The sequence below is a fragment of the Canis aureus genome, chromosome 11, assembly GCF_053574225.1.
Source record: "Canis aureus isolate CA01 chromosome 11, VMU_Caureus_v.1.0, whole genome shotgun sequence".
Taxonomy (NCBI): domain Eukaryota; kingdom Metazoa; phylum Chordata; class Mammalia; order Carnivora; family Canidae; genus Canis; species Canis aureus.
Window position 1 is genome coordinate 22,491,737 of NC_135621.1, and position 22,058 is coordinate 22,513,794.

At 56.2% G+C, this 22,058-nt stretch overlaps 1 protein-coding gene across 1 annotated transcript in view; it reads left to right on the top strand.

Moving 5' to 3' along the window:
* Positions 1-22,058, top strand: part of CELSR1 (cadherin EGF LAG seven-pass G-type receptor 1) — a 133,474-nt gene that overhangs the window by 63,648 nt on the left and 47,768 nt on the right. The window contains exons 5-7 of the mRNA XM_077915838.1: positions 7,381-7,603; positions 10,761-10,876; positions 11,249-11,337. Of these exons, the coding sequence (XP_077771964.1) occupies positions 7,381-7,603; positions 10,761-10,876; positions 11,249-11,337 (428 nt within the window). The remainder of the gene's footprint in view (positions 1-7,380; positions 7,604-10,760; positions 10,877-11,248; positions 11,338-22,058) is intronic.

The following is a 22,058-nucleotide window of genomic DNA, read 5'->3' on the forward strand; positions in this document are numbered from 1 at the left end:
GGGTGGACAGGTGAGGCCTCCAGTCTCAATAAGTCTATTGATATAACAGGGAGTCACGGGGTGCCTGGGTGGCTTCGGCTCAGGTTGTGATCCTGGGGTCCTGGGATCGAGTCCTGCATCTCCCTCCGCCTGTGTCTCTGCTTCTTTCTGTGTGTCTCTCATGAATAAATAAGTAAAATCTTTAAAAAAATAACAGGGAGTCACAGTACCTTGGGCCAGGTGCTCAGCTCAGAGCTCTACAGAACCAGCTCATTTCACCTTGACACCACCCCCCTAGGGTGCTAGGGATTGCTCCAGGGCAAGACAGAAATCCTGCCTACAGTGGGGAAACTGAGGCACCGCCCAGGAGCTTGCTCTCGGGGAAGCTCTATCCCTGGCAGCGGTGCTCGGGGGTTTGGTGGAGGGCAGGGCTGAGGCCCTGGGTGGGCGGAAGGATGGATGGGCAAATTTTCCCAGTGTCTAACCATTTCTGATGTCCCCTCCCGTTTTCAGAGACCCTGAAGCGTCCCCTGTCCCTTGTCTCCCGTCTCTGTGCTTTCCCTGGTGATGACGCTTCTGATGTGAACCACGCTGTTGGATCGTGTCTTTTCGTTAAGACGCTAGACCCCTTTCGGGACCCTGACATCCGCTGAGGACGGATCGAGGGGCTTGGGGGTGGTTCCGGTTCGGTGTCCTTGTGTCTGAGGACCTGACCCTGACGCTGCCCCACTCTCTCCTGACGCTCTGCCCTCTGTGTGCCTCATTGATCTCCAATTGTGCCTAAACTTCACGCTTCAACGTGCCTTTTATGCTTCGCACCCGATGCCTCCTTTCCTCGCCACCTTTGGAAGTTCTGGTTTTTCTAGTTCCAGGCACTTAGCTATTTCTTAGGATTAGGAGGGACTTGTCCCTTTATTAATTGAACAACCTAAGTCATGGAATGTGCGCACGCCTTCCCATCCTGGGCCCATCCCCAGCCCTGCTCCAATCCTGAGGGTCTCCGTCTGGCCGTGCCCCCGCTTTCCCCGCTGGCTGGGACCCTGTCGTCCCTCTGGCTCCGTCCCCAAGCAGCCCCGGGCAGGTTCTGAAGCCCGTTCTTGGCAGGTGCGGGTGTGGATTCACATCAGCATCTCCCTGGTTCCAGCCCTGCCCCTCCTCTCCCATCCTGCCATGACGGTAACACGCCTGTGCACACACACATCCTCCACATTGCACACACACCACACGCACACATCACATAATACACACACGTACACAACACATGCATGTCCCCTGCATCACATACACACCACACGCACCTCACACATGCACACATCACATACCACATACATCACACCCCATGCACACAGGCACACATTGAGTACCACACACACCTATACAACACATGCATGTCCCCTGCATGACACGCACACCACACACATGCGTGCATGTGCACATATACCTACCACACACACCACATCTCACATGCACACCACACATACCACACACACATCACACCACGCATGTATACGCTCCACATACACACCCAGGACCCCAGTAGGTGTGTCATACCACACCTACTCATACCACACACACCACACTCACACACACACACCGCACTCCTATGCCATTTGCTTTCCCTGTCTTGCACACCCACCGGTTCTCTATATAGTAAAGTCAAGGTGCTCAGCTACCCCTTCCTTGTTCACAGACCTCCTGCCCAACCCTGGTGTCCCAATGGCCAGGACTCAGGCCCTCCTGTCCTCTGCTTGTGGGCCCTTTCTGGGGCCCAGTGGTCACCCAGTCGCTTGCATCACAAACCCCCGACCCTCAGGCTGAGCCCAGCTTGCAAGTTCACACACCCCGGCACCATCTCTTTCTTCTATTTGCCATATCTTTAAGGAATGTTTTCGTTACATACAAAAATTGGTATGTGTCCTACACTGTGCCAGGCCTCAGTTTCCTCGTCTGCAAAACAGTGATGTAGAAGAGTCCCCGTACCTGGTGCTGTGGAGATGAGAGCAGTAATGAAGCAAGTGAGGGGCAGGAGGCCCCCCTGCCGTCTGTAGCCCTGTGTTCTTAGCAGTTACCTTCCAGGTGAGCCCTGGGCTCCAGCTCTCTCAAGCTAAGGCTTCTCCAGGGATTTCATTGCCCCCTCAGACAGAGGGTCTGTGGCCCTGACACCGAGGGCTGGGGGCCCTGGGCCGGCATGCAGGGTCCCCTCCCTCCCAGCCCCAAGCCTGGTGTGAGACTGGCATCCCGTCATGGGCGGACCTCGGCTCCTGGGAGCTTCTGTTTCATAGTTAAGAATGGTTTCTGGCGGGGGGCAGGGGGTTCTTTTCCAAAATTTCTGCTTGGGGTTCTGCATTTGTGGCTGTGACCAGGAGGCTGAGCCCTGCGTCCCTTCCCTGCAGGGACCTTGTGGTGTCATACATTATTGAGCAAGGCTATCAGTTTGCTCAGGGAAACCTGATCCTTGGCGTGGGGGTGGAGCTGTCAGTCGTCTTGGGGGGGGGCGGTGCACAGGAGGAGAGAGTCACCCCGGAGTTGGAATGGCCAGAGCAAGCATTTGACTCGAAGCAGGATGTTAGGATGAGAGAAGCCCAGACTTAGTTTGAGTAAGAATTCCCAGAAGAGGGAAGCTGAAGTTAACTCCGCATAGGAAGCATGTCTGAGAACCCTTGGATTTTCATTTTAATAGTTGTTTTTCACAAGAGCTGTATCAAAAGTCTAAGATATGGGGCTCACTAAGTTCGATCCAAGTGAGTTACTTAAAGTAAGCTGACTTTTAGAATTAAAAACTATCTTTTTTTGGTAAATATATTACTTATTCACAAGACACAGAGAGGCAGAGACACAGGCAGAGGGAGAAGCAGGCTCCCTGCGGGGACCCCGAGGTGGGACTCGATCCCAGGACTCCGGGGTCATGACCTGAGTTGAAGGCAGACGCTCAACCACTGAGCCTCCAGGCGCCCCAGAATTAAAAAACTCTCTTATTACATCTCTTCTGAGCTCCGTGCTCACTGATGTCAAGTGGGTAGCTTGAAATCGGCTCTGGGGGGAGCGTGCACACCACAGAAATGGGACATACTACAAGCAGGGCTCCCCCCCACCAGGGCTGGCTCCTAGGACTTACCGACACCCCCGCTGCATGGCACATGCATTGAAGACAACGCGCTAGTGGATTATCAGGTAGTGTAAACAGGCCACAGTGGCCGCTGTGGGAAGCGCCCTCAGGTGACCCCAGGTCTCTGAGTGGGGGTCCTAGACCCCAGACAGGGAAAGCTTTCCAGGCTCACCCAGGTTGTCTGAAACCCCCGAACACTCCGAGTTCTCTAGAGAAGACGTGTTTAAACTATAAAAGCAATTCTTGGTTCATTACATCAACATTTTCCCAACACTGTTTGAATCAAATATATGAATTATGTAGGTTTAATAATTTTGTGCAAGCATTAATCACTGGCTTGGACCTGGGAAAATCCTGGCATTTTATGACTTCATTTCACGAGCATGTGCTGCGTACCTGCTGTGTGCTGGGCATTTGTCGGGCGCCCCCTCTGTGTCTGGCACCCTCTGTGTGCTGGACATTCTTAGGCTTGGCTCCAGCAGCCCCCGCCCCCGCCCTGGAGCCTAGGGAGACGGCTGGTGCCACCCTGGAGCCGGAACACGCTCTCTAGAAGGAAGCTTCCAGGCCCTTTAGCATCTGTCACAGGCACCCTTGGACCTGGTCAGGCGAACGGCGAATGGGTGAAGCTAAGGGGAGCATGCCTGAGACGGGGCTGCATCCAAGTACAGGGAAGCCACCCCCAGAGGCCGGAGAGAGGCCAGGCCCCGAGGAGGACAGTCACCTTGGGTTATCGTTGTTGGTGGGGCACACCCACCAAGAATGTTGGGGCCCCGTGTGGTTGGAGTGTGGGGTGTGCAGGGGCAGGTGTGGTGTGCGTGGGGGCTGGGGGTATGGCTAAGGGCCAGGCCCCGGGGCGGAGGGGGGTCTTTATGGAGCATTGAATGGCTTCTAAGCTGGTACCTGGCAAGGCCAGCATCCTGAAAGGCTCTCTCGGGCGTTATGTGAAGCCCAAGTAGGATAGTAAGTCAGTGGGCACTGGCCTGGGTTCAGGCGTCCGTGGCAAGGATGCTGTGTCTGTGTGGACGGGGGGCTGCGTAGCTGGGGGGGCGGGCGGCAGTGGAGGTGAGCGATGTGGGACTCCGGGAGGTGGCTGGGGGTCCTTGATGGGGATGAAGAGGAGGAGTGGGGGTGACTCTGGGCTTGCATCCCCTGGACGGATGGTGGGACCTTCCCCTAGTGAGGGGACCCCGAGGACAACAGCCTTGGCAAAAGGAAGATGGGGTCTGAGGTCTGGGCTTCCTGGGGCAGTGGTTGGGTTGTTTGGGTGGGGCCCCGAGGAGAGGGCCTGAGCCTGGCCGTGGGGGTGAGGAGCTGGCCCCATGTGGGTGCTGCACCCCTTACTGGCCTTTGGACGAGCCTGGGGGAGAGCCCTCCTGAGGGCAGAGGAGCCAGGGCTGAGCGTCACCCAGGAGCCAGGGGCGCAGCTCCGCAGAGTCAGATGCTGCTTCCCTCTGGGCGCTCTTCACTGAGGCCAAAATTTACTGCGATCGTGGTTTTAGGACAAGCACAGAGGACTGCCATGGGTCAGGTAGTGTCCCTCCCACATTCGTGTCCAGAACCTCAGAACGTGTCATCCTTTCAAAACAGGGTCTTTCGAGATGTATTAGCTGAGGCTCTTAGGATGAAATCATTCTGGATTTGGGGTCTCCCTCACTCCAGGGATGGGGTGTCCTTGTGAGAGAAAGGAGGGGGGATTTGGGACACGGAGCAGATGTGCGTGTGAAGATGGAGGCAGACCCTGGAGGGACGTGGCCACCAGCCTGGGAACCGCGGGAACCACGGGAAACAGAAGGACCTGGAAGGATTGGGACCCTCCCCTGGAGCCTCCGAGGAAGCCAGCCCTGCCCACACCTTAATTCTGGACTTCTGGCCTCCAGAACTAGGAGAGAACACATTCCTGTTGTTTATGCCACCAAATTTGTTGTGATTTGTCCCAGCAGCCCTAGGAGACTAATAGGATTGGAAATGAAACAAAACAAAACAAAAACATTATGGTTAAAACATCAAAACAAACAGCTCCATGGAGACTTAGCTTTATTTACAGCTTATTTATCTATTTTTATTTTTTTAAAATACTTTATTTATTTATTTGTGAGACACACAGAGAGAGGCAGAGACACAGGCAGAGGGAGAAGCAGGCTCCCTGCGGGGAGCCCGATGGGGACTCGATCCCGGGACCCTGGGGTCACGCCCTGGGCTAAAGGCAGCTCAGCTCAAGCGCTGAGCCCCCCAGACTCCCCATATTTACAGCTTATTTAAAACAGCACGATCTTCAAGAGAGGGACAGGGATAAGCCCCTGGTCTGTGTTTCGACCTTTCTGTGACAGCCAGACGGTCTGAACCCGCAAGTCCCCGCGTGGCCGTCCTTCCTGTTCCTTCTGAGGAAGGGAGTGTCCCTGCAGCCACGGAAAACTGCTCTGGAAGGAGGAACACAGACCACGCAGAGCCCGGGAGGGGCGACAGGGGCGTCGGCTTCAGGTTCATCCAGGTGGACGTGGGACAGTCTGGACCACAGCCCGCATGGCTGGTTCTGGAACGCTGGGGCAGGGTGCCGTGGGAAGGGCCGTGCCAGGCCTCCCTTTGTTTGCCGTCACGGTTTGGGGAGCACACCCCGCCCCGTCCCCTCGCGGCGGCTCTATTCCAGGATACGCTGTACTTGGCCCCTGACAGGCCAAGCTGGAACTCGGAGAGCAAACACTGCCAAATGTCATGCACATTTTTGGAGCAGAGATTAGAGAAATTGAAGTGTATGAAGGACAAACACACCTTAAGCTAAGCATTTAAGATGAACGCAGAGAATTTGAGAAGGCCTCGGGCCATCCACCTGGAGGAGGCCAGGAGCGCTGCTGTGGGAGTGGAGGCGGGGGGGAGGGCGTGATTGTGTGAGCAGGTGTGCAGCTCAGTGTGAGTGCAGGGGCGCATGTGTGGGTACATGTGTGGAGGTGCAGCGTGTGTGATGTTGAGTGTGCATGTGCATGCGTGCACTTGTGAGCATGTGTGTGCACATGAGCCCAAGCCTGCCTGGCACAGTGGCAGGGCCACCTGGGGGGGTGTCGGTGTCCATGGAGGGTGGAGCTGCGAGGGGGTCTGGGCGGGTCCATGGGCTTCTAGCCCTTTCCTTTCACTTCCCAGCAGTGTGGGAGCCAAGCCTCCCTGGGGGCGCCCTGCCCCAGGGAACAGCCTCCTTACATTGCCCAGGGGGTCGGAGGAGGAGACCCCACTTGACCTGTGCCTGGCCCTGGGGGCCTTAGCTTGGGGAGGGGGTCACTGGCCTGCTGCCCCACACGTCGTGGGATTCAGGGAGACATCAGCAGCGTCGAGCCCCCCCAACCCCTGTGTTTGACGGTCTCAGACTGGAGCCACCTCTGCCAAGCGAGTTGCACTTCCTCAGTCTGTGGAACTGGGGGTGAGCATTGGGGGTATGCGGGGAAGGAGAGAGAAAGCGCCCGTCTTCCAGGAGCGCCACTGGTTTCGGATGCTGGCGGCAGGTCCGTTTCTCCTGTGGCCCCAACATAAGCTCCTCCGAGTAACCGCAAGGCTTTCCTGGGGGCGGCCGTGGAGGTCAGCAGAGGTCAGCTCAGGATGGACAGCTGCCTCCCTGAGGGTCCCCCCAGTTGGTGAGCATCCCAGCGGATGTGGTCTGAGTGCCCTGGGTCTGACAGGCCTCTGGGGCAGAAGCAGTCTCTCTGGGGAAGCTTCCGGAACCCTGCTGTCACCAAGGTTTAGGCTTCTGCCCTTGGAGAGCTTCTAGGCCAGCAGGAGGGCCTGACGGAATTACAAATGGGGGGGCCCAGCATTGGGCGGGCTGCGGGGGGCTCGTGCATGAGAGGCAGCGGGGCAGGGGGGCTGGGGTGCAGGGCGCTCCTGTGTGCTCCCCAGTCTCCCTCTGTTCTGACTGCACAGCCACCGCCCCAGGCGTGGGTGTGGGAGGGCGCGTGAGGATCCCGGTTAGTGTCACCATTTCCAGGTGATTCCCTCCCAAGAGAGGGGTGTCCATCCCTGCATGTTACTCTGCCCCCCAGAGTGCGGGGACCCGGCAGGGCAAGGCAGGGATTGGGCCCCCTGCAGAAGAGCCCCCGGGGGGTGCTTCCCAGGACCCGTCCTGTGATTACCCACTGGGAGCAGGGGTGCCACCGCTCCGGACAACGGTGTCTCCGTCCTCAGAACCCCCGGGTCCTGCAGCGTCTAGACGGCATTTAACCCTTGGCCCGGTCTCGCAGCTCCTCAGGCAGTGGCGCCGGCGGCCCAGGTTCCGGGGTCCGGGGTAACCTCTCCCTGTCTGTCTCATCCCCCAGGAGAGCACTGCGAGGTGAGCACGCGCTCGGGCCGCTGTGCCAACGGGGTGTGCAAGAACGGAGGCACCTGCGTCAACCTGCTCATCGGCGGCTTCCACTGCGTGTGCCCTCCCGGCGAGTTCGAGAGGCCCTACTGCGAGGTGACCACCAGGAGCTTCCCGCCCCGGTCTTTTGTCACCTTCCGAGGCCTGAGGCAGCGTTTCCACTTCACTGTTTCCCTCACGTGAGTGTGGCGCCACCAGAGCTCCTGTCCTCGGAGCGTTGCGTGTCCGCGCATCGTGTCTCTCTGCCTGGGTCTTGCAGCGGCCCCACCGGCCGATCTGGGGGTTCTGAGCTCAAAAATGAATAATTTCAGGGGGTACCTGGGTGGCTTAGTCGGTGGGGCGTCCAACTACTGATCTTGGGTGTCGATCTCTGGGTTGTGGGTTTAAGCCTCGCGTTGGGTGTGGAACTACTTAAAAAAAATGAATTTCAGGACAGCGGGGTGAGAGCCGCTTCCTTTGACTGTAAAAATAGTTCTGAGGCTAGGGTCACCTGGGTCACCTGGAGGCCCATGGTTTTGAGGTTGTTGCTGTTTTATTTTGACCCTCCGTCCGTGGCTCCCCCATGTCCTGTAGAACAGCCAGTGAGGGGCCCTGTCTGGGGCGCGCTGTGAGGGCGTGGGGCAGCAGAGGACGGACGTGCCCAGCTTTCCTGGTGCCCCCCCATGACCCACCCGTTCCCCTGGCTGTAGTGCAGACACGTGGTGGCAGCCTTCGACGTGGACTGCTCAGCTGGGCCGCACTGCCGGGCCCTGGATCCTGGCTCTTTCCCTGCTCAGAAAGGGCTCTGCCCTCAGCCCACACGTCTTGCACTCAGAAGGCCCACCCCATGGACGCAGCCTCCGAAACCAGGGCTCTGCCGTGGGATTCCTCTTGGCCACTCTCTGCCCCGTGTGGCCTGATGTTTAGAACATTGTGCTTCTGTGGGCGCCTGCCCCCTGAATCAGAGGTGTTTTATGTCTTCTGACAAACGTATCCCTGGCGTGTGATGGGCGTTCGTCTGGGGCATGTGATCTTGATGTCCGTGTAGCCGCGGCGACCCACCACCTGGGCGTGGCTGGCAGTCCTCACTCACATGCTGTGACCATTGCCAGCGAGTAAGCCGCGGGAGGGGGTCCCAGTGGGAGGCTGACCTACAGGTGACCAGAAGTCCTGGTGCCGGAGGTGGGCAGGCCCCGGGGCACACCTGTCGGAAACCAACAGGAAGTCTGTTGGCTCCAGACTTAGAAACTAAAATATAAAGCATTTTTAAAATAGATTTTATTTATTCATGAGACACAGAGAGAAAGAGAGAGAGAGAGAGAGAGGCAGAGACACAGGCAGAGGAGAAGCAGGCTCCATGCAGGGAGCCCGACGTGGGACTTGATCCCGGGTCTCTAGGATCATGCCCTGGGCTGAAGGCGGCGCTAAACCACTGAGCCATTCAGGCTGCCCTAAAGCGTTTAATTAAACGTCCAAGTGTCATAATGTGATGTCCACTTGCTTGCCCGATTTAGTATTTTTAGGTGATTTCATCTGACGGCAGGATACGGGGCAGTTTCCCGTGTGTGTGGCCGTGGCTGGGACATCAGGGCACAGTTAAATCAGTGAGCAGTGCTTTAGGAAGTGACTTCAAAGGCAAACATTGTGAAAAATCCTCCCCAAATCCTCCCAAAACGTGAGCAGAAGAGCAGCTCCTCTGTGGGGACTGGTTGCTTGGGGACGGGGCCCTGGGGGCCTCCTGCAGGTGCCTGGCGGGGAGAGCTGGGCTGGGCACCGGCAGGAAACTTCTGTTTCAGGTGATTTCATTCACGGTGGACTCTCCTCGCTCTGGTTCCTGTTTGCCCAGTGCTTGGGCTCCCTCGCGGCCCTGTGCACCCACAGCCGCCCCCATCCTGTGTGCTCTGCTTTCCTGGTCCCCTCGCCAAGTCTTGGTCTCTGTTTCTAGTCTTTCCTCTTCTTCTTGCCTGTCTGGACCCTCCCCTTGGTCCTGGGTCCCCTGTTAGGGCTCCGTGTCCAGCACGGACCTCTGGGTGCCTGCCCTAGGGTGGCAGGTGGGGGGTGGCCACGCGGGACCATTTGGCACCAACATGCGGTACCAGCTCCAACCGTGGTCCAAAGAGGAGGCCACAGCAGTGCAGCCTCCCAGCGAGCGGCCGTCTAAATCATAGAAATGTCCATTTTAAGGCCCTTGAAGGAAAGGCTGGGGTCACATCCTCTTGACAGTCTCTGGGTGCATGAAAACAGATGAACCAACCCCAAATCCAAAGGAATAATTTCCTCCACGACCGGCCCCCTCGGGAAACAGTCCCTGTTCATAGAGGAGACTCTCCAGGTTCTATGTGACTAGGGCGTCCGGGGTTGTGGCTGTGACTCAGGGAGCCCCTGGGCCGGTGCAGCTGGCCTTCCTGGGACCATGGGGCTGGGCGGAGGATCTCTGAGAATAGGTATCTCTTGTTGAAATAAGTGGCTCTTCATGTGTCAGATGCTTGAGGTCTGTCAGGTCTGCTCGTTTTCATGGATCTGCTGTTTGAATCGTGCTCTTTCATCTATCCATTTATTCAGGACGTCATCATTAAGTGCTTCTACGGGCCAGCCCCTGTTGTGGGCCCCAGGTTGTGGTGGCGAATGAGAGTCCCTCCCCTTAAGGACCACAGGTTCTTGTACACAAATGGATAAGCAGGAGAATTTCAGAAATAGACTTGAGTGATGTGATAGAGTCGATGGGGTGGGGGCACGACGTGGATCAAACGAGTTACAGAAAGTGCAATTAGTGTCTTCCTGAGAGATCTGCAGAGCCAGGGAGGATTGTTCCTGGCAGAGGGGGCAGCAAGTGCAAAGGCCCTGGGGTGGGGTGGGGAGGTGTGTAGTATTTGGGAGCAGAGGGACCTCGTGTAAAGGCCCCGAGATAGTCATCAACACAGCCTCCCTGCGTGGGGGGTACGGCATCCCCGAGCCCTGGTGAACGTGAGTGGGGACCTGTTTCCAGTCGCAGAAGATGCACCGCAAGTGTTTCTGTCCAGACATCTCTGATGGGCTCAGTGGCTCATAGGACACCGGTCAGATGTCATCTTTTCAGTTTCTACAGGGCCGTGGAAACCAGATTCCTCTGTGGAATCTGGTTTCCTATTTCCAGAAAAGAACATCGCTAAGCAGGTTTTATGGGCTGTCAACTCCTGATGAGAACAATGAGTGCCCGGGGACGCTCATGAGAGTCCTCCCTACGTTTGGCCCCACGCGCTCGGCCGCTGGTGGCTGCGCCTGTCGCGTCTGGGCAGCCCCCATTTCTGCTCTCGCCGTCTGCAGACCCTCTGGTCCAGGGTCACCCCTCCTGTGACGTGCTTCTGCTTGGCCCCGCAGGTTTGCCACCCAGGAGAGGAACGCCCTGCTGCTGTATAACGGCCGCTTCAACGAGAAGCATGACTTCATTGCCCTGGAGATTGTGAGCGAGCAGGTGCAGCTCACCTTCTCAGCAGGTGGGACCCCCTCGCCAGGCAGGAACAGCTCTCTGAGCCCTTCCCGGACACCTTGTTGGGTGGAAACCCCCCCTCCAGTCCTACGGGTGCTCACCCACCAGTCCCCTAATTCCACTGGGAACCTGTCCCGGGGGGCGAGTGGGGGGGGTGCAATCTGGAACGCACAGAGGTGTTCATGGCAGTGTCCTTTACAACGCCGAAGATACCGAAGACACAGCTCAAATTTCCAAATGGGGAATCATTGTGACCTCTGTAGACTAAAACTATTTTAAAAGCCATTAAACACATGATGCGCATTGTCAGAAGAGAACGTTTATCCAGACTCCTTAGTGGCCCGCTGACGTGTTCTCTCTGGACCTCCCCCGCCTGCAGGTGAGACGACAACCACAGTGACACCGCAGGTTCCCGGGGGCGTGAGCGACGGTCGTTGGCACTCGGTGCAGGTGCAGTACTACAACAAGGTAGGAGGGGCGCCCCCCACGCCGCTTCTCGCCAGCCTGCGTGGCCACTGGCAGGGCCCTGGCTGCTTTTCTGTCTTAAGCCGTCCACACTCTGAAACATAAAAAAGTACCCACGCTGGCTGGAAAAGTTAACGTAGGCAACGCGGGGTGGCTGAGGGACGCATAAATGTGTCCCCGATCCCTGTGTGGGGCTGGGGAGATTCAGGGACTCCGGGGAGTCACCCTGCGGCGGAGGAAGACATGGAAGGCGTTTATTCCTTGCGGCTGCCTTGGCTCTGGCCATCCCTGGTGGTTGTGCACTCAGCTCCAGAATTATCCGCTCAGACCTCGATGTGACCCGAGCGTCAGAGGAAATGGTGTGATGAAGGTGTGGGCACTTTTGGTTTCATCTTTTCTTGCTGTGTTCTGGCTCGTAAGGAAGCAAGTACTTTCATCAGAACGTCCCATTTTTCCTCACTGTGGTTTTTGCTCACGGCTCTTCTCTTCCCTGGGGAACCCTGGGGTGCCTCCCGCCGGGGGTGCGGGGGGCAACAGCCTTCTCTGGGGCACAGGTAAGGAGATTGTGCTCCTGTGACCTGGAGGGTGAGGAGCACCCGAGGACAGGGTGATGCCGTGTGCCCTTGTGTCCCAGTGGCAGGGGGCACACCCCCTCGGAGCTCAGGTACTGTTCCATCTGCCTGAATCTTCTCTGGCCAGCAGGACCGACGCCTGGGCAGAGCCACGCTCCCGGGTGTCCCTGTTCATGCAGGCTGGGTAGCTTTCCCGCATCCAGCGGGAAGGATGAGGACGCAGAATGGAGGCAGAGCACCTGTGAGGCTTGAGCCCCTCCTGGCCCAAGGATGGGGACCTGGGGTCAGTGGTTTTCTGGCCCAGACACATCCGGGCACACGCCCTTGAGTGAAGAGGGGGAGTAGTAAGAGCTACTGTAGCTCCTCTGGCCTCCCCGCTGTTCCGGGGCCAGGCGCTGCCACCTTGCAAGGACATCCCACCCCACGGCGTTGCCCCTGCACCCCTCTGAGCCAGCCCTGTGTGCCCCAGGCTCTTGCCACTGCGCTGTTCCCGGGGCTGGACACCAGCGGTCAGCACTCTCCAGTGGCTGAGTGCCAGGTAGGGTGCCAGCCTGTCGGCTGAGGCCGAGGGGACCCTACGGAGACCACGCTCTGCCAGGAAAGCAAAGAAAGCACACGCAGTGACTGTTCCTCCCTGCTTGTGTGGGAACCACCTCCCCGGGCCGGGCTGCAGGCTCTGGGCTGCAGGACCTGGGTTGGCCTCAGCGTCCCCATCCAGGTGCCTGCACGGAGCGGGTTCCAGAATCATCCAATGGCCCAAGCAACAGTTGAGCAGGGTCGGGACCCCTGATTGGGCCATCCCTGCTCCTAGTACCTTGTCCTCAGCCACCGCCTGCCTGCCGGCCACGACCCTCCGCGTAGCACCCCAGGTCAGGTCCCTCTGCGGCATCCCTGGACTGTCCCAGAGGAGGGAGCCCCCATGGGGGCCGCGCAGAGGTGCATCCCTGTGGTCGCCACTTCCGTGCCCAGGGCCAGCCTTTCAGCCGCTGCGCCAGGCCCTCAGGCGGGATTAGGCCCATCCTGCTCCGGGGTCAGCTCCTTCCTTTCTTGCCCGAGATCATTCGATGGAAGAAACTCGGCCGTGTTCGCGTGTCTTCAAGCCTCTGTTCCGGAGTTTGCGGGTCACGCAGTCGGGCAGGGTCCTGCGGGGGCGGGAGGGGGTCCTGTTGTTTCCACGTGACTCTTCATCTCCGCCCGAGGCCCTTCTTCCCCAGCGGCAGCGATGCTCCTGGGTGAGGCAGGCAGGGCTCCGCAGGTTGCAGGCCCGTTTGCAGGTGGCGGGGAGGGCTGCTGGCCCCAAGGCGGGAAGCCCCGGAAAAAGGAGCAAAGGCGACTCGGGGAAAGGTCCCTGAGGGCGGCTGGCTGTGCCCTCGAACCTCGTCCGTGCCGACTGTGGGCCTAAGTGTGGACCCACCTGCCTGGGCTCCTGAGCACCTGGGCCCTGCGCCCTCACTTGCGCCCTGTGTGCCAGACGACATATGTGAAGAATTCAGGGCAGGGAGTGAGGGATGAATGGTGCAGTCAGAGGCCCCCTCCTGCGTCCCTCCCTGCGCTCACCTGCCACCTCTGCTCTGCCTCCCGTGCCCTCCCTGACCCGTTTCTCCAAGGTGTGCCCTGCTCTGCGTTTCTTGCATCAGTGTGGGAACCCCTGGGGCCCGTGACCCTCCCTAAGTGTGCGGGGGCCTGGGGCTGCCTTATCAGGCAGGGTCCTCCCCGGAAACAGGGAGCCCTCCAACAGGGTGGTCCCAGCAGGGCTTATTCCCAAAATAAGGGGCATCCACGGGGGCCCATGTGTGACTCGGGTCTGGTGGCAGCAGCAGGGCCGTGACCGTCTGCAGGTCTGGAGGAACAAGGGTAGGGCTGAACCCACAAAGACCGAGTCGTGAAGAGAAGCTGCGGGTGTGGAACAGTGACCTTCGGTGGAGGCCCCCCCCGCCCCGACGGCTCGCCCTGCCCTCCCTCCCGTCTCCTGTTGGGCTCCCATTGGCCAGAGCCAGCCAGAAGACAGACACAGTGAGCCCTGGATACGTTCCACGTGGGTCAGCCTCCCGTGCAGGGCGCAGGGCAAAGTCCGATGACTTTTCTCTCCTTGATGACACCGGGGATGAGATCCATGCGATTTGCCTTCCATGAAGGCAAGACACATGAGAGCTGGGCTTTTTTCTGGGAAGGTGTTTTCAAAAGCACATGTGCATTTTTTCTGAGGCTGTTTTGCAGCATAAATATTCGCACCCCCCAACGTGCAGAAGAGTGAGCGAGCCCAGTGGGGAAGGTTTGCCTTTCCCACTTGGAACTCAGGATTGGTTGTGGGGTGGCCGTGGGGCAGGGCGTGGGGCAGCGCTCCCTATGGAAACAGCTCTCACGTAGGCGGCTCGTCTTTTGTTCTTCCTGGAGAGGATTCCGTGAATGGGGGTTCCTCACTCCCTGAGCACCTGCTGTGTGCCCGGTGCTGCTCTCATGCTGGGCATCTGCAGGGATCAGGCCCCTCGCCTTGTTCCAGAATCTCTCAGCCCAGGGCTGGGGGCAGAGTCACATCATCGATGAGATGTTTAGTAAGATCCTGGGGAAACAAGGATCTTACTCGTGACTACCGTGGCTGTGGCATCAGGGAGTGTCCGCCCAAGCCAGCCGTGCCTGCTAGGAGTCTGCAGAGCGACCTCCCGACTGCTGGGCAGACGTGGATGTGCCAGGGAGGGGTGCTCCTGGGACGCACTGGGGCTCGGAGATGATGGGTGGTGAAGGTGGTGTGTGAGGCTGGGCCAGCTCGACTGGGATTTCGAGGTTGGGTGAAGAAGGGATTTAGGAGGAGGTGAGGTACATTACGCAGGTGTGTCCACCTCGGCACTGTTGACACACCATCAGTGGTGGCTCATTCTTTGTTCCGGGGGCCTGTCCTGTGTGCTATAGGATGTTGAGCAGTGTCCCTGGCTTCTGGCTGTTAGGTGCCAGCAATAGCACCCCCAGTTATGACAACCAGAATTATCCCCAGAGACACCTCAGTGGGGGACACACGTGCCTGGACGAGGTAGTGGAGACCCTCGTGATGGGCCTGGCTGCACAAGCCTCCATGGGCTTGACCTGTTCTTGCTTGGGGCGTTCTGAGATGATGTGGGCTGCCTTTGTCAAGTGCTGAAAGTATTTTCATAAAGACAAGGGGAGCTCTAGCTGAACAGAAAGTCTCCCTCCAGCACCAGCATCCTCTGCTTCTAATTGGGCGGAGCAGCCAGGTGCTTGACATTTCCAGGACCTTGGGACAAGGGGCTGCCCGGTGCAGGCCGTCCTTGGGAGCTACTCTGCCCAGCCTGGGGCACTTCAGACCCTGGGTTTCTTCAAGTCCCTCCTAACCTCTTGGGTCTGAGCCACACATTAAACTCCAGGTGTCCCGAGGGAAGTGGGCAATGTGTAGGGCAGTGCAGAGGAATGACCCCATACACCACACTCTGGGGTTGGGGGAGGTCCCCCTCTGCTTCGCTGAGTGTTCCAGAAAGCTCCAGGGCTTCTGCCCATAGTCTCATCTCAGGCTGGGTTTTCTGTTTTTGTTTTTGTCATTTTTTAGGATTTATTTATTTCAGAGAGAGAGAGAGCATGCACACATGCGTGTGCACACAATCAGGGGGGCAGAGGCAGAAGGATAGAGAGAAACTCTAGTAGACTGTGCTGAGCACAGAGGTTGACATGGGGCTCGATCTCACGACCCTTAGATCACGACCTGAGCTGAAACCAAGAGTCCGATGCCTAACCGACTGGCCATCTGGGTGCCCCATTGTCTCAGGCTGGTTTTGATGGAAGCCTTCCTGGGGTCAGTCCTACAGATCCCTGTGCTTAAATGGGTGTGTGGTCCTAAGGCTGTGGCTGCCTGGTCCTCCTGGTCACTCCCTGCAGCCCTTTCCTAATGCCATGGTCATTCATGGAAACGTGGAGCATTTATTGAGTGTCTACTGCATGCCAGGCACAGAAGTCATCAAACCATTGCCATGTGGGAGCTCCTGTTCCAGAGTAGAGGGAGGGAGGGGGGAAGGAGAGGGAGGAGGAGGAGGAGCAGAGGTGTGTACCACCTTTGAGCTGATTCTTCTGGACAAATAGGCCTGCATGACCTTGACCTCTCTCCTCCCCACTCCTCCCCCAAGCACTGGGCCGGACAAGGGAGGTGTATGGGCTGTGCTGTTGTTTGTGATAGAGCCCCCAAGAGCCTATCCTTGTGAGATGCGTCCAGAAAGATGGAAAATAAATGGCTCTTAGTAGAGTGACAGGCACGTACGTGTTTCCAACATCACACAAATGGCAGCATTTGTAATTATCGTTTTTATAGAAGGGGATGGATTATTCTTTTGTAGAGTCCAGCCTACAGGAACGGGGAAGGTATTCAGTAGAATGGAGGGTTGTTCATGCAACGCGATGTTGTGCAGCCCTGAAAAGTAATGAGGTCGAGCTCTGGGTGCTGATGTGGAAAGATCGCTAAGAATGTTGTTCATGGGTGTAACAAGCACACCGAAGACCAGGTTGTAGACCATATGCGTTTTTTTTTTAAAGATTTATTTATTTATTTATTTATTTGAGAGAGAGAGAGAGCACACACGCACGAGAGAGCGCGAGCAGGGGGAGAGGCAGAGGCAGAGGGAGAGAGAGGATCCCAAGCAGAACCCCCCTTCCAGCGAAGAGCCTGACAGGGGCTCGATCTCACGACCCTGAGATCGTGACTGAGCCAAAATCAAGAGTCGGGATGCTTGACTGACTGAGCCACCCAGGTGCCCCACGCCATATAGTTTTTAATTTCAAATTGAAAACTTTCAAAAAAGTTGCAAAATTGAAACAAGAACTCATATTCCCTTTGCCCAGATGCCCGACTGTTGACATTTTTCCACCTTTGCTTTATTATTCTCTATCCTCCTCCCCCCCCCCCCCCCGTATGTGTCCTCCTCGCATTGCACCTGCCGGTCTGAGCTCCTTCAGTGGTCACACCTGTGTCAGGTGTCACTGTGCTGAATGTCGGCCATGTTCTAATTCCATCACACTCTCCACATGTACTGGTTGGCTTTCTGCTGTAACAAGGAGTTCTCTCTTCTTTCTATTTATTTATATTACTATGGTTTCACAAATTCCTCTTTTATTTGATGGAGCGTAACTTTTTGTTTTCATCAATTTGATGTTCAGATTGTTTCCTATTTGGGCCATGTCTCAGACTTGGCTAAAGGGACGCAGGTGTAAGTGCCAGCTGTATATAGCTCTGGCCTTTTGGCACCACCATTGTTTTTATTAGCACTCCTTTGCTTTTTTGGCAGAAAAAGACATTCCAGGTCTATTTTCTACTATTTCTGCCCCAGCCACGGAATCAGCCATTTATCTACAAAACTCTGGATTTTTTTTTTTTTCAATGAATGGCATTTAGAAACCAAGATCCAGGTGCCAGGTGTGCTCGTTGCTGCTGGGGCCTCTCACTCACCATCTCCCTCACTGGGCAGAGCTCGGACATGTATATGTGTGTGAGTGTGTGTGTGCATAGACATGTACGCACATGATGAAGTTCATATTTCTTTCATCCCTACTTCTTGAAAACCTTGATTTCCATCCCAACATGACAGGGTCATTCTGGTTTTTCTTTTTTCATGTTTATGACTCTTTTCTCTCAGTGAGAAACTTGTTGCTGTTATTCTCAATATGGCTATTTACTTTTTCACCTTACTGTTATTTAAACAGTGTGCTGGCCCACTGGGGCCATTGACTTGCAAGCCATTTTCTCTGTGGGCCTGACTCTACCAGTGACTCCCACAGGTGCTGGGAACAAGGGGCCTTAACAGAGATACGGCTGACGTATTAAATTATTCAGAAAATAGAGGAAGAAAAGAAGGAAGTTTGTCTAAAGTTTGTTATAAATTTAGGGGCAATGAAAATACAAAATACGTGGGACGCAGCTAAAGCTGTGCTGAGAGGAAAAGTCATAGCACTAAAAATACTCTGAGGAAGAAAAGGAAAGTCTCAAATCAGAAATCTTAAGCTTCCACCTTAAGAACCTCTAAAAATAAGAGTAAAATGAAGTCAAAGCAGGCAAGCAGAAGGAAGGAAATAATAAAGATAAGAATAGAAACCAGAGGAGTTGGAAAAAAATACAGAAAATCAATGAAACAGCTTTGGAAAGATCAGTAAAACTGGTAAACTTCTAGGAAGACTGACGAGGAAAGAAAGACAACACAGTTCCCAATGTCAGGAAGAAAATGGGATTTCCCTATAGACCCTGCGGGCAGCAGGGGTAACAGAGGAATTTCACACACAACCCTACATATGTGCATTTAAGGCCCAGATGAAATGGTCCAATTTCTCAAAAACACAAGCTGCCACAATCCACCCAATAAGTAAATAATCGAATGATCACTTTGGTGTTAAGGAAATGGAATTTGTATTTATTTATTTATTTATTTATTTATTTAGATTTTATTTATTCGTGAGACACACACAGAGAGAGGCAGAGACACAGGCAGAGGGAGAAGCAGGCTCCTCGAGGGGAGCCCGATGCGGGACTCGATCCTGGGACTCTGGGACCATGCCCTGAGTTGAAGGCACACCCTAAACCACTGAGCCACCTTGGTGCCCTGGAATTTGTAATTTAAAAACTCCCGAAAATCAACTCTCGAGGCCCAGATGGTTTCACTGGAGAATTCAACCAAATGTTTAAAGAATGACACCAATTCTATACAGTCCCTTCCAGAGAAATAGAAGAAGGGATGCTTCCCAGGTCCCTGGGCCGTTAGTGGTGCCCTGGTATAAAAACCAGATGACGACCGCACAGAGAGGTGCCTGGGTGGCTCAGTTACCCCACTTGTGCTCTTTCTCTCTCTGTCAAATAAATAAATAAAATCTTAAAAATAAACGCACACACAAAAAAAATAAACGCACAGAAGAAGAAAAACCAGGGGCTGGGTCCCTCGGGACTCCGTGCAGCTCATGTCCCCCGCCGAAGCCTGTACACGCGTGTTCACTACAGCCCCCACCTGGAAGCAGCCCAGTGGCCCCCATGGGCAAATGGTGAGACGGGCCGTGGCGCGTCCGTCTCCAGGAGCAGGGGCTGAGACTCGGGTGCTCGCAGCAGAGACACATGCTGAGTGATAAAAGCCAGCCTCCCGAGCTTACGTGCTGCGTGATTCCATTTATAAAACATCCTTGAGGTGACGAGATGACAGACTTGGAGAAGAACGAGTCAGTGGTTTTCTGGGGTCGAGGGGAGGGCAGGAGGGACGTAGGCGTGACTGTGGAAGGACAACAGGTGGGGTCCCAGTGGGAATGGAATGTTCTCCGTCCTGCCGTGTCAGCGTCCCCACCAGGTTGTCACACCTGTGACACTCCCACCGTTTTTGCAGGATGTTTCCCGTTGGTGGAAACGGGGTAAAGGCACCTGGGATCTCTGTTATTTTTTATTTTGCAATTGCAGGCACATCTAAAATTATTTAAAAATAAAAGGCTTAATTAGAGGAACTTTGAAAGGTTTATAAATATGTGCTGGGGTCACTTCAGTGGCTCAGTCGGTGAAGGGTGTGCCTTCGGCTCAGGTCATTATCTCGGGGGGTCCTGGGATCAAGTCCCACGTCGGGCTCCCCGCTCATCGGGGGGTCTGCTTCCCCCTCTCCCTCTGACCCTCCCCTCGCCCATGCTTTCTTTGTCTGTCTTTCAATTAAATAAATAAAATCTTAAAAAAAAGAAAAGAGAAAAAAAAAAACATGTGCTGACATATGCATATTTTTTATGAAGGGTACCCCCTCCCAAAAAAAAACCCAAATCCATCAACAGCATGTATCAGAAACCTTCTGCGAGGTCAGAAACCACCCCAAAGTGTAATGTCTTAAAACGTCAGATATTTATCATTCCTTACGATTCTGGGACAGGAGCGTCGTCGTGGCTCTTTTGTGAACAGTCTGCCGCGTGGTGGACAACTGCGGGCAGGAAGAGGACGCAAAAGACGTCCCTCGTGTTCACTTTGTAGCTTTCTGTGATCTTTCTGTGTTTTATATTTTTTCACGAGTTCAGCAGGACTCACCTGGGAGACAGGACCGTGAACCAATTTTGTTTTCTTCCTTTCAACCTTCTGCTAAAGAGCCCATTCGATCTACAGAATGTTCGAGACAAAGAAGCTATACTTTTTAACGTTTAGGGAAGCTTTTGCTGCATCCACCAAGCCTTTCTGGGACGGGAGGGGTCCCGCGGGCTTTGCCCCTGCCCCGACGCAGAGCTGCAGGCACAGGGGTTTGAGAGTTACCGCCCGGGCCTCCGGGCCGCAGCGCCAGCGCGCTCGTTTCTCCCCGGCGGCGGCATTTCCCCGGGATGCAGCCACTTTCTCCAGGATGGGAATGACCTCTGTTGTGTCTGCGCCAGCGGGTAGGGGACAAACACCCAATATCCACGCTCTCATGACCCGCGGCATAGCATTCACCCGCCGCGTCTGAGGGCAGTGTCTGCAACCGCGTTAGCCTTCATCTGGGCCTGGAAGGTTCGGTGCTTCCCTGGGAACCCAGCAGGCGGAGAGGACTAAGCCCGTGAGCGGCCTCTACGGGGATCCGGGCTGGCGGTCCCCAAGGGAGGCAGGGGCCCCGGCCCGTGGGCGGCCGGGGGCTGGAGCTCACATGCTTCCTGTCCAAACTCGGCCTCATCAGATGCTAGACGGCCACCTGCTGTGGAAACCTAATTATTGGCCGGGACTCACGCAGCCGCGCCCTGGGGCCTTGGTGTTCCACGGCCTGGTTGTGGAAAGTCAGCCTCGGGCCTGGGCTCCGGTCTGGACGCTGTCGCTATCCTGCACCTGCCGCCTGCCTCACACCCCCCATCCTTTCCAGCTTTCTGGGGGGCCCCACCCTGGGGACGAGGACATTTACTGACCATGGTCCTCACATCCACCCCTAGTGGAGGAGGAAACTGAGTCACAGAGCAAGGCCATGGGGGCCAGGGCTGGGCCAAGCTGGGGCCACTGGGTCTCACCCACTCGTGGGCTCCGCGGATCCAAGGGCTAACCCGGATTCCCAGACGCTGGGGGGAGCCCAGGGCCTGTGAGGCTTTGTGCTGTTGTCCAGTCTCTGGGGATGGAGTGGGGTCTGTTAGGGTCCCAGCTGGCGTAGGCAGGGCCTCGCAGGAGTGTGCACGCACGTGTGTGGGCACAGGCATACTGGGGAATGTGTGTAGTCACACGTGTGAGTGTGTAAGCCTGCACGTCTCCTATAAGCCTTTCTGCCTTTATCTGAAGAGGCTTTTTGCAAGGGTGACCCCGTGGGCCATACATCATTGCAGCCTGGGGTGACTGGCCCTCCAGGAGCTGTGCGTCCTGGGATGGGGGGTGTTGAGCGCAGGGGCGGCCTCTGGGAACCCAGGGGCCCCTCCCTCCCAGGCTCTGGGTGCCTCTGCCGGTGCGCGGGCCCCAGGGGCTGCTGCCCCACCTCTGGTGCAGCGGAGGTAGCCGACCGTCAGATCTGGAGACCCCACGCGTGGAGGGATTGAGCTTCTCATCGGTGCCTGGATGTCCCCTCAGTTTGCCTTGAGCAGAGCGTCCAAGAGAAGGAACGTCACCCCAAGTTTCTGCATGAACTTCAGGAACCCCTATTTTGAGCTCTTCATTGGATAAAAGACCCCCCTCTGAGCAAATCTGCATAAATCCCTGGTTCCCAGAAAAGCTGGGGAGCCTGCTGGCCAAGCCGGCCAGGCCATGGAGGGGGAACCCGACCCCCGCCAGCAGCGACAGCCGCCAAGGCTCCTGGCCCCTCACAGACCCCAGGAGCTTTTGTCTGCTGGAGGGCTGGGCCAGTGAGGGGCTGGCGCCGTGCCCCGTGGACCTCTTCCAGAATGAAAGTCATCCCCACGGAGATGACTGGGGCCTGCGGAGACGCTCTTTGTATCCAGGGCCAGCCCTCGGCCCCGACGGTCCTCCGTGTGTTCCGCATCCACCAGAAGAGCACGGGGCCCCTCTTCTACCCGTGGCCAGAGTTGCTCGTGAACTGGGATCAGCCACCTTGCCGGAGAAACAGAAGATGCTGGTGGTGTAAATTAAAAAAAAAAAAAAAAAAAAAAAAAAAACCTCTATAAAGTGAGCAGTTGGTTCTGACTCTTGTTGAAAATCTTTTCTTTTTAATGCCCCCAAATAACAAGAGTCTGCTGGTGCCGTCCAGTATATTCTGGGGCCAC